Raw genomic sequence first — 17,565 nt, forward strand, 5'->3', positions numbered from 1 at the left:
TTCTTTTTTCCACGCTCGTTTATCAGATTCATGGTTGTTTTTAATCCTCATTTGATGATTAGATTAGTGAGAATGGCGATGATTTTTAAAGTTAGTCAACGAAGGGTTTTGTGGTGCGAAACAAAACGGCACCATTTCCACTTTTAGTGTGAGGGGTCGGGAGGGGGCACTCCAGGAACTTTTCAGGTGGTTTGTCGCACTAAATTGTTCTAAACAAGATATCGTTATGGATTGTAATGCATCGTCGTCGTACAGCCTCTCTCCGAAAACCACACACTTCTTGGCAGCACATACTCGTGTTGGGTACATGAGGAAGTGGGACTTCCCTTTAGGGTGGGGACGAGGGGGGTTGAGCACTGATGAGATGGAAGAATGTCGTACACTGTCCTTATCAAATTCCACAAGTCAAGACGACGACAAGTGCGCAAAGAAGATTCTAACTTGTGAGTATGGGTTATGCTTCCTTGACTCATAAGACTATTGGTATAAATGTCCTAAGAAACTACTGGCTGAATGGCGTGTTTGTACGCCGTCAGTTAATTACCTCCCCCAGCACATACCTCGTAGCATCTCGTTTCCTCGTCTGATCTTTGATGCTAACTGGTGGGGAGAGAAGGAGAGATAGAGAGAGTAAAGTGTCTCCTTGAGCCATACCACAGTGAGCCTGGTTCCGCGTAGTAACTCGATCTGAAGCTTGCAATAAGGCCACCGGTCCTTACAGCGCTCTGTGCTTTTTCTCCCAGAAAAGAATAGAAAAGACTGCGAAAACAAGGCAAAGGTCGGCGAAAATGGTCAAGTATAAGACACTTCAACAGAGTCGGGAATGATTTTTAGATCAAATACGATCCTGTCCGAGCAGCGAAGCTCAAAAGCCGCATAGAACGATTCCCTACGGTTTTTATACCTTTTCTTCGTCATTGTCAATTTTAATGATCATAAGAGATATTGCAGAATTTTGAAATATTTTTGTTAGCCTATGAATGGGTTAGGAATGATAACATCCCGCCTAAGATTCGATTTTACAGACCTGGCGTTGGGTTTAATTTCATCCTTTTTCTTTTCTTTTTTCATATAGCTATCAAAAACTCTTTTTTGATTATGAAACGGGAAAAATATTGAAAATATCTACGTAAGAATGTAAATGTTTCCCGATTTATTTACCCTTTTTGCAGCTTATTAGTACAAAGATGCGTAGGCGAATACTAAACTGCTTTCAATTAATTGCCGTCTTTCTTCAACGGCAGACTATTGTGTCATTTGTAAGGTTTCTGTTATTTAAGTAAATTTTGGTTAAGTCCTACGTACATGGGCTTAAGAACCAATTAAATACGCCACCTAATTTGATGTTGTGATTGGTGAAGTCATTTCGCGTTTGTTACTCATTGTTTACACGCAATAAGTTTTGCGCGAGTTTCCATGACAACTGCTCTTCATCCGGGTACCCTGGGAACATATCAGTAGTGCGGTGGAACCGACACGCTCCGAAATGTTTCGTCGAGGTAAAATACGTCCACCGTTTCCAAAATAACTGTTGGATCTGGTCTGTGATCGTCAAAGGAGTATGTTAAATTGATTTTTATGGCCGTGGATGACAGCATTATTTAAGTATGGCTACAAGAAGTAACTTGCAGTCGACAGACTCGAAGACGTGTTTTAAGGTGTCCTTGGTCGCGAAGGATTTTAATTGCTAAATTGCGGTGTGAAAGCTTCGTTGAAAAGGTCCATAGATGGACCTGTTTATTGAGACGTTAACTGGAACAGCCTTTGAGTTACGAGTCAGCCCTTTTGAAACCATCATGAGCGTAAAAGCTAAGATTCAACGTCTTGAAGGTGAGTGAAAACGCAAGTATTATTCTGAGCTTATGAATAATTGTGTGGGAACAACGGCGAACCATCGAGAACAAAACTAGTCTTGTTTATCACGAAGAAATAAAAAGATCGGTAGATTTAAAGTTCATTCTTTTCCTTTCAACGTGTGAAACCCGTCTATCCGATGAACGCGTTTTCGAAGGTTTGCCCTCACATCAGAGACATAAATAATTTAAAATGTGTGGTGTTGCACCATTTGTAAACACTGGCCGAATGGATGGACTAGTGTACGCTTGATTTTGAAATGGAAATCTTTCCAAAAGGTCAGCGATAAACGAAGGATCACGAAGCAACGTGAGTTATTGATAATATTGGACCCGTTTTATATAGAATGTTTGTTCATAACTTTGTCTGAGAAATTAGCTCTTCGATGGGGTTTTGATTTTATATAACTTAAATTCTTGATTTTTTTTCCCCTTGGCATCACTTTCCTAAGTTTGAAATAATTCTTATTAGGAAGGACTTAAACATTTTGTCACGGTCTGAAGATTTCCTCTTTAAACATCTGTGAGCAAGGTTTAACACCTTCAAAGAATACACTTGAATATTTTCACGTTTTTAGGCTTTCGTTAAAACGTGATGTTATCGTTTATGTAATTATTGTACGGATCCGATGTGGTATGTAGAGATCTGCTAGTTTTTGGATATGTATTTCAAAACTATGCCACTGTTTTGTTTGTTTTTCACATCGCCTATTTAAGATCCTACATACATCGAAGCTTTTTCATTCAATATTATGTCGTGAAAGATTGTCACGCACACGTTCATGTATGTCTACTTGGACTCCGTGTCGCGAATGTTCTGACCAGATATTTGCTCGTTGATAAGGTTTATCTGATCACTGATGTTTTGGATGCCAATAGTCATCAATAGTTGTTTAACAATGTCTTCTGTAGTGTCATGTAACTGAGAACGTGCATATTACTGTTTTTGTTTTAAAACTATGACACTTCACAGCTAGATGAAACTGAAATTTTCAGCCGGATGCAGTTCTGTCATATGTTTATCTTAAGATTAGATTTCCTTTGTGGTCAGTTGCTAAATCAAGCTGTTACAACACCTAACTTGTTAATGGAGTTATCCACTGTACATGTGAAAGCATGGACATGCATGCAGCTGTCTAATTTTACTTGGCTGAATCTTAAACTTACAAATGATTTGTCTCTAAAGGTGAAAATGAAGGCTTTGAAAGCTGAGAGCTAAATAAATTACCTTTGCCAACAATTTTTTCATCATCAGATAGACTCTGTTTGTAAACATTCTTTTCTGTGTTTTTGGCTTTTTCATGGTTCCTAACAAAAGTTTCCATTATCGGATATGAAATTGTAAATTTTAAATATTGTGTCCTGTCCTTGGTTTTTCCCAAAATTGTTCAACTATCATGAATTATGTCTGAAGGGTTACAGTCAAGTTGCCTGAGAGTCATCTCGCCCGAAGTCATGTTGCCGAAACCTGAGTTATGTCACCTGAAAAAAAAAGTTAAGTAGCCTGAAGAAACAAATACTAAAAAGATCTGAATTTCAGACTGTAAATAGGCAATAAAGTTGAGAAATTTTTATCGCTAAAGCGCTCTTTGTATCCAACAACACCATGAAGATTCTTAAAGTGTTCTTCGTTTCTAACAACAAAGGGAAGTGTTCTCCGTTTCTAACAAAAAATGAAGCATTGTTTGTTTGGTATGTACTTGTCTCTTACTCACAGATATTTTGTAAGCTTGAGAAACTTTTTCTTGGTTTCCAACAAAGTTATGAAGACTTTGACTACTCAGAAGTTGACCATATGGTCAGAAAGGCCATATGATCGACTGTAATTGTTGCTCTGTAGGGCTTGTTGCAGTGGTCTAACTTCATCATCACAGTTAATGCAAGGATGAATTCTCATTTTGATCAGCTTCGTATTGTAACTAGCCTTACCCCCTTCATATAAACTTTGATTAGATCAAAATATACATGGGACTGCCAGAGCACAACTACGTAATTTATGCCTATTCTGATCCTAAGGGAAATGATGCTATGAGACTACTTCTGTGAAAAAAGTCTCAAGCATAAACAATAGACTGTTATCTTAAAAATATCACACTTACCTTAAGCAACAAGTTAATTTTTAATGTTACGAAGTTCACAGAAAACACAACATAACTATATTTTTGTGTTGCTCACTTTATCTTTTACCAACTTGTCAAACACAACAATCGACAATTGTTTACCAGGTGTTTTCATCTGTTATTGTTAAGAAAGTCACAAATAGACACAACAGAACTTAACTTGTACATTACGCTGCATCTGTGCATTTGTTGTTCTAGAAACGAACAATGCTTCCCTCTGTTGTTAGAAACAAACAACGCTTTTAGAGTCGTTACTCAAATATATATCAATTCTGACCATACAATTGATTTCTGTGTAGTCAAAGTCTTCATGGCATTTTTAGAAACAAGGAAGAGTTTCTCAAGCTTATGAAATGTCCATGAGTAAGAAATGAATACATACCAAACGAACAGTGCTTCATTTTTTTTTGTTAGAAACGGAGAACGCTTCCCTTTGTTGTTAAAAATGAACAATGCTTTTAGAATTGTTTCTCAAACATATATCAATTCCAAGCATACTATCGATTTCTGTGTGGTCAAAGTTCTCACAGTATTGTTAGAAACCAAGAAAAGGTTTCTCAAGCTTACAAAACATCGGTGAGTACGAAACGATTATATACCAAACAAATAACACTGCATTTTGTTGTTGGAAACGAATGTTTCTCTCTTTTGTTAGGAAAGAACAACACTTTAAAAATCTTCGTGGTGTTGTTGGAAACAAAGAGCGCTTTAGTGATAAAAATTTCTCAAGGTTATTGGCTATTTATAGTCTGAAATTCTGATCTTTTTAGTATTTGTTTCTTCAGGTGACTTGACGTTTTTTTTCAGGCAACATTACTAAAATTTCGGGCAACATGACTCAGGTTTCAGGTGACATGACTGCAGGCGGGATGACTCTCGGGTGACTTGACCGGTTACCCATAAATACATTAAGTCATTATAGAGTGGAGCCAGCTACTGACAAGGCAAACCTAAATCATGATGTAGAATATCTGCTGCTGATGATTACTATGTTTTCCTTTTTTCTCATGTCTCATTTTAATTTGTAGAGTAATACTTTTAACCAGAAGGCATGGCATAATAATTATTGTACTTACTGGTATAGAAAAAAGACCAGTATGTTACATGTATGTTAAACCTGAAAAGAAACTATTTGGCTGATGATAGATTATTACTATAGATTTGACATTCTTCAGTGTCAGTGTACATGTAACTCCTTTAATTAATTTGTTTGATCTAGGTATTATCAGAGTCATCTTGTGACATAAATTCTTGGAATTTTTCTTGTTGACGAAACTGTGGTTTTAAAGGAGTTAGGCTAAAACTGGTTTTTCATAAGCAGGAGAATTTGGGACTAAACTAGGAAAACAGGAGAAAGGAAAATTGAATATGTACAGTTTTCTTTCAAACTCAAAGAAAGGGTTAGGACCTGTAAACTTAATCTGTGTGCAGGTCAGACAGATTTTTGATCTGGTAATAAGGCTGATTAGGTATTAAAGGAGGTAAGTGTCCAAAGAAACTGTGGTGCTGTGTCAGTGGGAGAGTATAGCAAAGAAGTTTAGTTTTATCAATTGAGTTGATAAGGTAAATTGGTCATCACAAAGAGTTTCAAAGCTGACGTTTTGAGCATTAGCCCTTTATCAGAACAAAACTCTTTACAGTGACCCATCTACATTATCAGCTCAGTTGATAATATTAAATTACCTTGATTAGGTGTTAATTTCTATGGTGTTTACAGTCCTCTGTAAGGAATACACAATCTATTACATTTTTGGAGTCTGTTTGGGTGGCTTTTTAAAGAAGGACTTTAAATGGACTGCTCTTTCCTTGGTATACGACATAGTGGAATCACAAACTTTTTAACCTTTTGAGGAAGAGGCAATTTGTTCATAATTTATCAAAATAGACATTTCAAGAAGGGAGACAAGTAAATTTTAAGTTTGGGTGCCATTTTGAATCTTAGAAAAAGCCTGCAAACAAACATGGAAGCGGAACTTGCATCATATATATGTCATACTGATTTACACTTAGTTATAGCCTCTCTTGCAACTTTGCTTATATTCTGACAGAAATTAGAGCACTTACATCATTGGTGCAAACAAGCCCTTAATGAATGTGAAAACTAAAGTGATGTACTGAATTATTTCAATTAATAAACATACCATACCTATCAGTTCTTTGTAAAAATCTAATATGCGAATGCTTTATTAAAACTGCAGGCATTCCAATGTCTCAGCAGCATTTGATATGGAGATCAGCTGAGTTAGAAGATGACTATTGCCTCCATGATTATAAGTAAGTATGTGTAAATGTGTAAGCTTTAAAGTTGATAATAGTTGAATGATTTTGTGTAGTAATCATGTTCTTGTAAAAAATATGTCAGGTTGATTTGGATGTCAAATCCTTTAATTCCATCATATCCCCTTAAGGTGATTCCTCAGCATTGCACTGCGCATCCTGTAGTGCATATAAAATCACAAGGCAAATAAGCACTGACATATTCCAAGAACATGGTATTGTTTTACAGTAAATAGACCTGGTAAAGAGGTGTGATTGTCTTTTGCTCTTGAATGAGAATAGTGACCAATATTTTTACTGCATACTTTTAGTGTACAAATCATCCCCTTTCAATTTGAAAAAATTTCAAAAAAACTCATGGAAGGAAAAAAAGATAAAGCTAAAAGCATGCACAAAACACCTGATTCAAAACGATACAAACCATGACCTTGAGGGCAAACACTTGAGGAACATTTTGAGTTGATGTTGTTTAAAACTGTGTGATTTTTCGCAAATAATGTATCCCCTGGTGAAAATCTTTCAAGGATCTTTAAGGATCTTACAAGATCTTCATGAGGACCTTTGAGGATCCTCTTGAGGATCTTCATGAGGATCTTCAAAATTCTTGTTAAGATCTTCAAGGATCCTTCATTTTCTTGCCAAGATCTTCAAGGATCCTTCATTTTCTTGCCAAGATCTTCAAGGATCCTTCATTTTCTTGCCAAGATCTTCAAGGATCTTTGATTTTCTTGCCAAGATCTTCAAGGATCCTTCATTTTCTTGCCAAGATCTTCAAGGATCTTTGATTTTCTTGCCAAGATCTTCAAGGATCTTTGACTTTCTTGCCAGGATCTTTAAGGATCTTTCATTTTCCTGTCAAGATCCTTGAAGATCTTGTCTGGATCTTCAAAGATCTTTACATGAACTTTGAAGATCCTTTAAAGATCTTTGAAAATTCTTTGAGGATCTTCCAAATTCTTGTTAAGATCTTTCAGGATCTCTCATTTTCTTGCCAAGATCTTCAAGGATCTTGTTGAAAATTTTGAAGATCCTTAAAGATCTTGGAAAGAAAATAAAAGATCCTTAAAGATCTTGGCAAGAAATTGAAAGATCTTTGAAGATCCTGGCAAAAAAAAGAAAGATCCTTGAAGATTTTGACGGCCAAATTAAAGATCTTTGCAAGAAATTTGAAGATCCTTAAAGATCTTGACAAGAATGTCAGGAATCCTTGAAGATCCTGGCAAGGAAATGGAAGATCGTTGAAGATCTTAGCAAGAATGTTATAGAACCTTCGAACTTTTGACAAGAAAATAAGCATACTTAAATCCTCATACTAAGTTAAAAAGAAAAATTGAACCAAACATAAAAAAATGAAGATAAATTTTTTTATTGCTAAACAAGAATTACCCATCCTTTTCTAGTAGGACTACTTCTACACTATTTCTGTTCAGATTTTAGGTTAGTACTAAGATTTTCATTTTCCAAAAAATCTGGCAACAGTCCAGCTCAAAGGTAAAAAGACCAAAATATATGTGTTAAACTTGTCTAGGACTAGACTATGACCAGACTAAGACTACTCTTACAGAGGGGGTAAACATGAAAAAAAGGCAAACAAGAGTACTTCAATGACTATATTTCTGAACCATATTAACCTATAAACCAAAGGAAAGCTTAGGAATCACACATACTGAATATAACTAATATGTTGCCCTAAACTAATTTGTTATTTGACATCAGATCAATTTGTCCACCACATGGTGTGAAAAACCTAGGTATACTTGAGAAAAGATAACTGCACAAAGATTGCATGAAATCAAGTGTTTTTAGTGTCAAAACAAAGTACTAGGGTCGTTCTTTTGGATGAGCTAAGGAACTTTTGGAGTCGTTTATATTATGGGCACAGTGCCCGTTCAAAGTTCACCGAGATTATTAGGTGAGTTATTCCACAATATCTTACTTAAAATTCAGCTTATGGAGAAACTGTCAGCTTATCCAACTCAACTCAGTAAGAGGATACAGCCCTGAAAACTTCAGATTAATTGAACTAATACATCCTGAGGTACAAAATAAGTGTTTTCGGGAATTCATATGACAACCTCTAAAAGAGCTTTTTAAGTTGTTACACAGAACCAAGTAAATTCACACCTTCTTCAGAAACATGTCCTTCAGTGAGCGTCGAGGAGAATCTCTCTAGATCGATAAGCCTTTATCCTTGTCCCTGTAACACATCATTTGCATCCTCACTCTCCAAGAGCTCAGAGCAAGAATCATTAGGCGAGGATGGCATCTTCATTTTCTTTCCAGAAGTACCAATGAATTCTTTTCATTAAGCCTCAGAGTCAGAGCAATCGCGAGACCTGCTTGGAGTTTGATTGACGATTGCGGTTATTTCTGTCTCTCTTTTCGCTTGTTTCTGAACTCCAGAAAACGCCTTTCCTTTACTTTTATTTCTATGTACATTTTCCCCTTAGTTCCGACCATTGTCGATGATATTTGCCGTAACAACGAGCTTCTTATGTTTTTATGCGACCGTTAAAAATCTCGGCGCGTATAAATTCCTATCCCATAATGCAAAACCCTATTTACTGTCATGTAAGTTGTCACAAAGTTTCCCTAAAGCCTCAAGCATGGCGTTGCTATGCGTTAACCTTCATTACACTTATTGCACAATAATTTTCTGCGAAAATTCCTTGTTGTGTTTAAATTATCCATATCAGATTAAAAAGGATCCTTGCAAAGAGCTGTACAAAATCATGAAATGAATCTTTTAAAGATATTTGGAAGATCCTTTTCAATTCCTTGAGGATCTTGAAGGATTGTAGAACAGATTGTGCAAAGATCTTGACTAGAATTCTTAAGGATCTTAGCAAAGATCTTAGCAGGATCCCTGACAGGTTCTTTTGAAGGTCTTTAAAAGATCCTCATTAAATCCTTGAGGATCCTGAAGGATCCTTGAAAAGATCCTGCAAAGATCTTGACTTAAGGATCCTTGTAAGATCCTGATCAAATTCCTAAGGATCCTGGCAAAGATCTTTACAGGATCCTTGAAAGGATCTTTTGTAGGTCTTTAAAAGATCCTCATTAAATCCTTGAGGATCTTGAAGGATCCTTGAAAAGATCTTGCAAAGATCTTGAGTAGGATCCTTGTAAGATCCTGATCAAATCCTTAAGGATCCTTGCAAAGATCTTAATAGGATCCTTGAAAGGATCTTTGGAAGGTCTTTAAAAGATCCTCATTAAATCCTTGAGGATCTTGAAAGATCCTCAAAAAGATCCTGCAAAGATCTTGACTAGGATCCTTGCAAGATCCTGATTAAATCCTTAAGGATCCTTACAAAGATCTTGAAAGGATCCTTGAAAGGATCTTTTGAGGGTCTTTGAAAGATCCTTGATAAATCCTTGAGGATCTTGAAGGATCCTTGAAAAGAACTTTGCGAGGATCCTTATGAGGATCTTTGTAATATACTTTGAGGATCTTTATCAAATCCTTGAGGATCTTAACAAACGTTTTTGCTTACAAAGATCTTTGAGGATCTTTTACAGATCCTTTAAAGATCTTTTAAAGATCCTTGTCCTTAAGGATCTTTGGCAGGTCTTTGTCAATCCTTGAAGATCCTCAAAGATCCTGTGAGGTTTTTCACCAGGGTCAAATTGTTCTTAACACAAGACTTTCTATCTGTCAAGTTTTTTTCAAGTATTTCTTAAAAAACCCTTGCTTCCAGCTATGTCATAACGTACTGATGAAATGACACGCATGGTTAATGCCAGTACAGGCATAAATGGGGGAGTTTGGCCCATCATATCTCTTAAACAAGCATGGCAACATATCTTTATAGTTGTTTTTTTTTTTTTAACAGACATTGGTACAGAACAATTATGGAAAGTTTTAAAAAAACTGTCCAGTTAGTTTTTTTTTTCTGAGGAATCACCTTAAACCAACTTGAGACAAGATGCCAGGTGTTAACCTGGGACTTTATCTAGAGTCAGTCTAGTTTTATGTTTAAAACAATAAATTTTACATTGACTCTCCAAAGTACAGGAATAAAATCGAAAAATAGAGACAAGAAAAAAATGTCAACATCACAAGATATTATGTATGGTCACCCATCACCCATGGGCTTTACTTCAGTAAGAAGCACAAGCATGTGGCTAATTTCCATATCTGACTATGATGGCACTAAAGTGAATTTTTAACATTGTCTGCCACAGGCATCTCACATGATTAAATTTCTTTTAGTGATGCAGAGAAATTGTTTTGGAGGTCAGTCACCAACAAAATGTTGGTACTCATTTAGAAAAATGCAGAAAATTAGACAAAAACTTATTTAATCTTAATTTCTTGCCCAAAAAGGTAGTTTTCATATGAAATTTTGAAGAATGATGACACATCACCAAGGCCAGATTGAGGGTTTTTGGTATACATGAGCACAGTTACTCTCTCTTCACAGCATAATATCTGATCAGCAATACACTTTGAATTGCCAAAATCTCTTTAATTGAACTCAACCTCAAGGACTCTTCATTCTTAATGTGAATGTGTATGTTTGCTTTTTTTTTTTTTTTTTTGAAGTGATGCATTATTTTAATCAGGACTTCCTGTTTTGTGCTTATTTATTTTAAAACTAGGATCATGTTCAACTATTTGTGTATTCTAAAAGTAATTTCTCATGTAAAGAATAATTTAACAATTTACAGAAAAATGAAATAAGTTCGGCTTATTTTTCATTTCTCCTCATCAATTTAGTATTACAGATGGAGCAACATTACAACTGGTGTTAGCCATGAGAGGAGGCCCTATCAATACAAGAAGAAGTGAGTTAATCTAAATCTAAAACTACATCCTGTAGACTCTTATAATGCAATAGTGGGAATGTCATTTCATAGGTGCACTAATACTCAAACCTCAGGGCTCCTTTTCAATTAATGCTATCTTTTAGTTTGGGCAAATATAACGATAGTTTTTTCTAAAGAAAATTCTCTACCATTAATGAGAGAGAATAATGAGTGAGACCATCAATTTGTGTTTTCTACCACTTTTGAGGTAATTAGTCTGGAGTTAATTAAATACAGCTTTATATTAAGTTATGACCATCTTCAATTTGCTCTCTTAAAGTTCCTGTTGAAGATCCTACTATACGTGAAATGGCTGAGTACATGGAAGTCAACAGGTGAAATTTTGTCATTCTTTAGACTTAGGTTTGCTTGATATTCATAATCAAGTTTTTTTAAACAGATGCCTGTGGTCATGGTAATATCATGGAACTATCATGAATCTACACTTTCCATAAACATTAAAAAAGAAATTATCAATTATTTGTTTATTCCTCTTACAAGTGAGACTATTATTAACATTTAGATTTGTTCCTTTTTGCAGGGAAGAAATATGGGATAAACTACCCAAAGATAACCGCCAAGTGACGTTACTTGTTTTTAGGTAACTCTCTAAACTTCTTCGACTATGATAAGCCTAATTGTGGTTCTTGTAAATTAGCCCGCCAATCTTCATAAACACAAGGCAAAATAATAGAATTTCACCCAACACTAAGGGTCAGTCGACAGACAAATGCATGCACATAAAATATTCTGCTCCCTCTTAGTGAAGGAAGTCTTCACTTTCTTTCTGATCATATTATTTTATTAATATTGTTGTTGTCATGATTATTATTAATATCATTATTATTTATCATCATTAACATTGTTTAGTTTGTCTGCTTCATTATTTAGTGTGGCCAGGGGGGTGTCTTTTGACATTATACATATATTTAATGGATGACAACTTTTCTAGAATGTGTTGTGCTTCAATCTGCAGTCTAATATTTCCAGGAATTTCACTGATTTTTTTCTTCATTGCTTTGATAACTCCAAGAGCACCTGCTACAATCAGAAAAGCCATTTTTCTTACATGTGAATCTCTCACATTCATGAAATTTCTATTTCCATATCTTTTTACTTTGCAAGGTTTCCTATTGCTATTTAAAGTATTCTCAACAAAAGAGTAACTTTTGGTGGATCACCATCTATGCCCCTGTGAAAATACAAGAATAGTACTTAGTCCTACCCTTTGAACTATATTCGCCCTACACTGCTATCATCATGATCTTCATTCACTGATTTTAGTTCCGTTTTGATGTTGACGTTACGATATTTTTTTAGGGATGGAGATCAGTTGAATTTTTTTCGAGTGGTGGACAGAGGTGATGGAACACTGACTCCTCTTTCAGACTCATTAAGGTATTTGCACGTGTGGATCTATATTTGTATCTTAACTGGTATCAGTAAGGAATGGTAATTTTCAAGTACAACAGACATTGGCAATTTTCCAGTGCCCTGTTAATGATATGCATAATAGATGTGAAATCCGCATAAGATTACTATTAACCTTTGGGGATGCAGTTTGTAAAGTTGTTTTTGTTCAGATTGTGTTCAAAGAAATCCTCAAAAACTCATTATCACAGGAAAGTTTCTTTGATATAGACTGAAGGAAAAACAGCTAATATTAGCATTAAAACAAGTTTGACATATATGCTAAACCCTCCTTCATACAATCGTCTGCAAATGTGAGCAACTTTAGGCCATTATTTATGTGATGACTTTTTGTTGTAATGAGTTGAGATTTTTTGGTCACTTTTTCTACTTGACCTGTGCTCATATATGCTGTAAGGATAATATTGTACTGTTAACTGTGATTTCTAAGTTTGGTTTGAATTTTCAAATTTTGATTTACAGTGCTTTATTTATATTAAGCTATCATGGTTCTTTTCATTAAAAAATGTAGTGGTGCTTCAATGTATAATTTATATGATGAAGAGGAAGAAGATAATCCACCACCAATATCACAGGTTTGTTTCATCAAAACTCATTGTTTTATGAATTTCAATGTACAGTAACTGTTGAGTTTACGACATCTCAAATTCCCCTCAATTTTTTCTTTGCTTGTTACAATACATGTACACTTAATTAATGATTAGATTTAAACTTCTTTGTTCCATTAACAGTTTATTCAAGGATTTCATGTGTTGGACAAAGTTTAAAAAGGGTTTCAGATTCAAAGGAATTCAAACCAGTTAGAACCATTTTAACTTGAAATTTCATTGTACCATCAAGTTTCATTCCCTTTTGTTTTGAACCCACATATCAATTTAAAAATATGAAATTTTCCAAATAGTTAACTGGTTCACCCTCTTTATAAGTTTCCAGACAGTTTAGCTGAAATTTATCTTTTGTATGTCTGACTTTCCTTGAATGTCATTTTTGTCATCATGCTGTTTTGTACTTGGTTTCATCATCAAACCCTTAGTGGGCTAATAAAACTCTCTCGTAAATTGATTTTTATTACTACATCTACTTGTGTCTGGTGTGAAAGTATTAGGAATACATACCTTTAAGTTTCATTTTAGTGCTGGTGAGGTGATGGGTTTTTATATAATAATTTCAGGAAGCCATTAAGGAAAACAGTGTCACCATGAACAAAATGAGAGTTCTCAAGAATAAAATGGAATCACAGAAAAACATGAAGGTAGGGAATTGAACCATCCATTGAGGGTAACCTGCTGTATAAGTGTTAGGAATCCACACAAATAAGTGTCATGATGTGAAAAGATCTTTTCTTATTCACCAACTGAAATACTGATAACAAGCCATACAGGTCTCTTACAACAAGAATAGAATTGAGGAATCTTAGGTAAACATTAAGTTTTCAGAGAGAGAGATGGTGTGTGTTTGAGGTTAATTCATTTTACTTTACTTTTCTACTAAGCAATGAATAATTTTGTTTTTTTTTTTATACAAGGAGGAGGCAGATAAGTCAGTGGTATAAACAGAGAAAGTTTTTTTAGAACTTTTCTTTAACCAGATGGTCATTTGATTTTTAAGCAATAGAGGATATTAGGAATAGTTTTGTGCCAAGAATTTTTTTGCATAATTGTTTGGTTTTGATTTTATTTCAGCCTAAATATCAACCAGCACCACCACCCACTGAAAAACCTACCAGTGCATCCATTTTCAGTGCAAGGAGAAGGTAAATTCAGTTGTTAGTAATATTCAGACATTTATTTATTAATCCACAGTGTAAGTGATTGTAGAAATTTTTCACTGTTTCTTGTTTGCAATAGAGGTGGCTGTATCTCAGACTTTTAATGTAGAGGATTGTTGGAGAGCAATTGGGATATGACAGGAGATGATAACAAATGGACCTGCGCAAGGAGGAGGGAGGGGAAAGGGGAGAAAAAATTATATTGATTATCTATTTCCCTCCCCTTCCTTCCCAGTTTTTGTAGTATGATAAGCAGCTTTAAAGATATCCTTGAGTGTTTGCCCTGAAAAGGCATTTGTGTCAGAGACCATTGCTTGTTGTCTCTCTTGATAGGATTTATTGACTTTTCTTCCAGGTTGCAATTAACCTCTGCTTCAGCTGCAACAAAGACTCACGAGACAGCATTCCGAGTTGTTGATCATCATTCAGCAAGTAGACATCAACCTAAGGCACCAGCAATTCAAGGTTCACCTTCAAAACAGTCAAGTGCGACAAGCAGGGTGACGCCCAAAGGGCCTTTGCCACCTGTAAATACAAGAAGGAAAACAAGTCAAATTGATGTATCAGACTTTTTAGTACAATCTAGCCAGGATACAAAAATTGTTCCTTCAAGTCGAACTCTTTCAAGGAGTGCAATTAAAGAAGGAAGAAAGACAATATCAGAGATAGTGAAAGACTCTAAAGAAATTAAACCATTGGGAAGTATATCAAAACCTGTGAGTCATCACAAGGAAACAAGGACTTCAAGCCCATCACATGGGGCAACTAGTTTAGATTACGCATCTGGAAGTGCTAGTTTACGACGATCAAGAATTCCTGAGGATTCTTCCAATATTAGGTATCCTTTAGATTTGTCAACAGGAAGTGGTGGATTCAGACGGCTTCGTGGGATGGACAATCGGGTTCCAACTCCTGAAGGAAGAAGATCTGGACTTTTGGTTAGTATGGATCATAGCTTTTTTTACCACTCCTGCTGTAAATCAATTTTTTAGTTTTATCAATTTGATGAGCAAAAGACTACCTTCACTGTTGTAATTACAATTCTATAAAGTAGTACAATGAGGTAGTACAATTAAAAGTTTTTTGAAGGAAGCAGCACAGAAAAAATAAGTTAAATGTTATCTGTCAGTATTTCAGAATTTCTCTTGAGAAGAATTTTTTCAAGGCTTTTATTGACTGAGATAATTCATGTGAAAAAGTGAATCTTCTTGCGTCTTGAAATTATCCAACTCAAGGAAACTTGCTTTTAAATCTCCATTCTTGGTAAAGAGTATCAAATCAGAGTAGAGACTGAGATTTTCAGTGGACAAGTACAATAACTGTTACTGATTGTATCCACATTTGCATTTTCAGAATGATTCCCTGTCATATTCATATCGAATTTCTCATGGAAGTGCATCGAATAGTGAGTAATTTATATTATATAAAGTACCACTCTTCAACATTGTAACTTGTTTTATTAAATTTATTATTTGATTACAATATTCAGAATATGCTGAATTGATGGCATTGTCTTTTCTATTTTAGATTCTCCTTCACACTCTCATCATCTTCCTCCTGTAAAAACAAAACCACATCCACCGCCTCAACTGTTACCTGTTAAAAAGAAGACTAGATGTTTTATGTGTGGGAAAAAAACAGGATTAGCCACGACATACCAATGCAGGTAAGCTTAACTGTGATGTTGGCTGTGTATAATTTTGGATACAATAACTTTAAATCATGCAACACATTAAATGTATTAAGTGTTTCCTGTGTTATTTATTTATTTATTTTTTATTTTTGGTGTAAATTTTTTGATGGTGATCTCTGTGGCTGCTTTTTATTTATAGCACACAGGTTTTCACTAAAAACCAGTTACTATCAATCTTCTGCAGTCTAGGTGGCCTAGACTGCAGAAGTAGTATTATTAGTAGTATAATTATCATCATTATCTTGCTGGTTTTATTATCCTTAAAATATTTGTGATGTGATGCTTAGTCTGTGTTTTTCTTTTGCCACAGATGTGGAAATTCATTTTGTGCAACTCACCGTTATGCAGAAGCTCACAGCTGTACATATGACTACAAAAGTGAAGGAAGAAAAATAATTGAACAGAACAATCCAGTTATAGCAGCACCTAAGCTCCCCAAAATCTGACAGTTTCCTTGGTAGCACTTATGTACAGTTACAAGTCAGATGAATATATTTTGTAAATATGTTTCAGGTCAATTAAAAAATTAATGCCTTGATGGTTTACATCATAGAGAATTGAAAGTCACTGGGATATTGAAGTTTCCTAATTTTGTTTACCTTTGGTACCATGGCAACTGCTGTTACCATTTACTTTGTCTGAAAAATCTTGGTAGCCTATGCTATATTAATCCTAAGCAGTAAAATTGCTGTGCAATGTATGTTTAGATTTTTGGTTTGTTTCCACTCAGTATCAGTGGTTTGAAATGCAATTTTTTGCAGTCTTTATCATTATTTAAACTTTTATTTGAGGTGGGGCTTTGTTAACATTTTTAATGGTTTGTGGATTTCTATATAGACTTCTTTTATAGTTTTCTTTTTGTCTAATATTAGAGGTCTGTAGTAACTTTAGACATTCTGCTTAGTGGTAGATAAGTATGGTTACATTCTATTCAGGAGTGGTTCATGAAACTTTAAATATAGTAAGATTCCTTTCTCTTTGTCCATAATTCATTGTACATAAATCATTGCAAAGCTAATCCATGGTCACTTGTAAACAAACTGAACTACTTAAAGGAGGAGGTAAAGGAGTGAAATAAAAGAAAAAATGTAATGGTATTGCTGTAGACCTCTGAATTATTTTTGGTCTGTTTGATGTTTGCCTTTTGTTACCCATAGTGTAATTACATGACAGCAATGTCAGGTTACTGTTAGAGTTAAGTGCAATTCAGTTGTTACTGACACTGCTTCTTGCGTCAAGTTTTGTTTCTCTGTTTACTTGCCTATACACCAAAGAGACAAAAAAAATCTGTGACTCTATTACCATTACTCTGTCAGGTCTTTTTAGGGCATGGCACAATTGGTTTTCAAGTCTACACTAATCTCACTTTTTTTCTCTTTTTTGACCAAAGACACTCATTACAGATAGTCACCTGGAAACCTTTAGTACCCACATATTTAATTTTTCCCACATAAAGTGAACAAATAAATATTGATGGATAGTTATTGTCAGACTGAGTGTGATCAATTTTGGCACCTTGGGAAGAATTAAAGGTACTTTAAATTAAAGGAGATGTATGGACCATGTTGTTAGTGCACTGGAGTCAGGATTCATGCCTTAGGTTACCATGTT

At 35.0% G+C, this 17,565-nt stretch overlaps 1 protein-coding gene across 1 annotated transcript; it reads left to right on the top strand.

Moving 5' to 3' along the window:
• Positions 1-1,449: 1,449 nt before the first annotated feature.
• Positions 1,450-17,434, top strand: LOC131778551 (AN1-type zinc finger protein 4-like). Its single transcript, XM_059094975.2, has 13 exons — positions 1,450-1,830; positions 6,172-6,247; positions 10,974-11,041; positions 11,343-11,397; positions 11,604-11,663; positions 12,383-12,460; positions 13,005-13,068; positions 13,665-13,745; positions 14,176-14,246; positions 14,617-15,199; positions 15,615-15,666; positions 15,789-15,927; positions 16,265-17,434. The coding sequence occupies exons 1-13, from the start codon at positions 1,728-1,730 to the stop codon at positions 16,398-16,400; spliced, it is 1,566 nt and encodes a 521-aa protein (XP_058950958.1). The 5' UTR covers positions 1,450-1,727; the 3' UTR covers positions 16,401-17,434.
• Positions 17,435-17,565: the final 131 nt, after the last annotated feature.

Source organism: Pocillopora verrucosa, chromosome 1 (genome assembly GCF_036669915.1).
Source record: "Pocillopora verrucosa isolate sample1 chromosome 1, ASM3666991v2, whole genome shotgun sequence".
In the NCBI taxonomy this organism is placed as follows: Eukaryota; Metazoa; Cnidaria; class Anthozoa; order Scleractinia; family Pocilloporidae; genus Pocillopora; species Pocillopora verrucosa.

Coding starts and splice junctions, on each gene's coding strand:
- LOC131778551 (XM_059094975.2), top strand. CDS start 1,728: ATGGACCTGTTTATTGAGACGTTAACTGGAACAGCCTTTGAGTTACGA. Junction 1,831..6,171: donor TAAGATTCAACGTCTTGAAG/GTGAGTGAAAAC, acceptor TTAAAACTGCAG/GCATTCCAATGTCTCAGCAG. Junction 15,928..16,264: donor GCCACGACATACCAATGCAG/GTAAGCTTAACT, acceptor CTTTTGCCACAG/ATGTGGAAATTCATTTTGTG.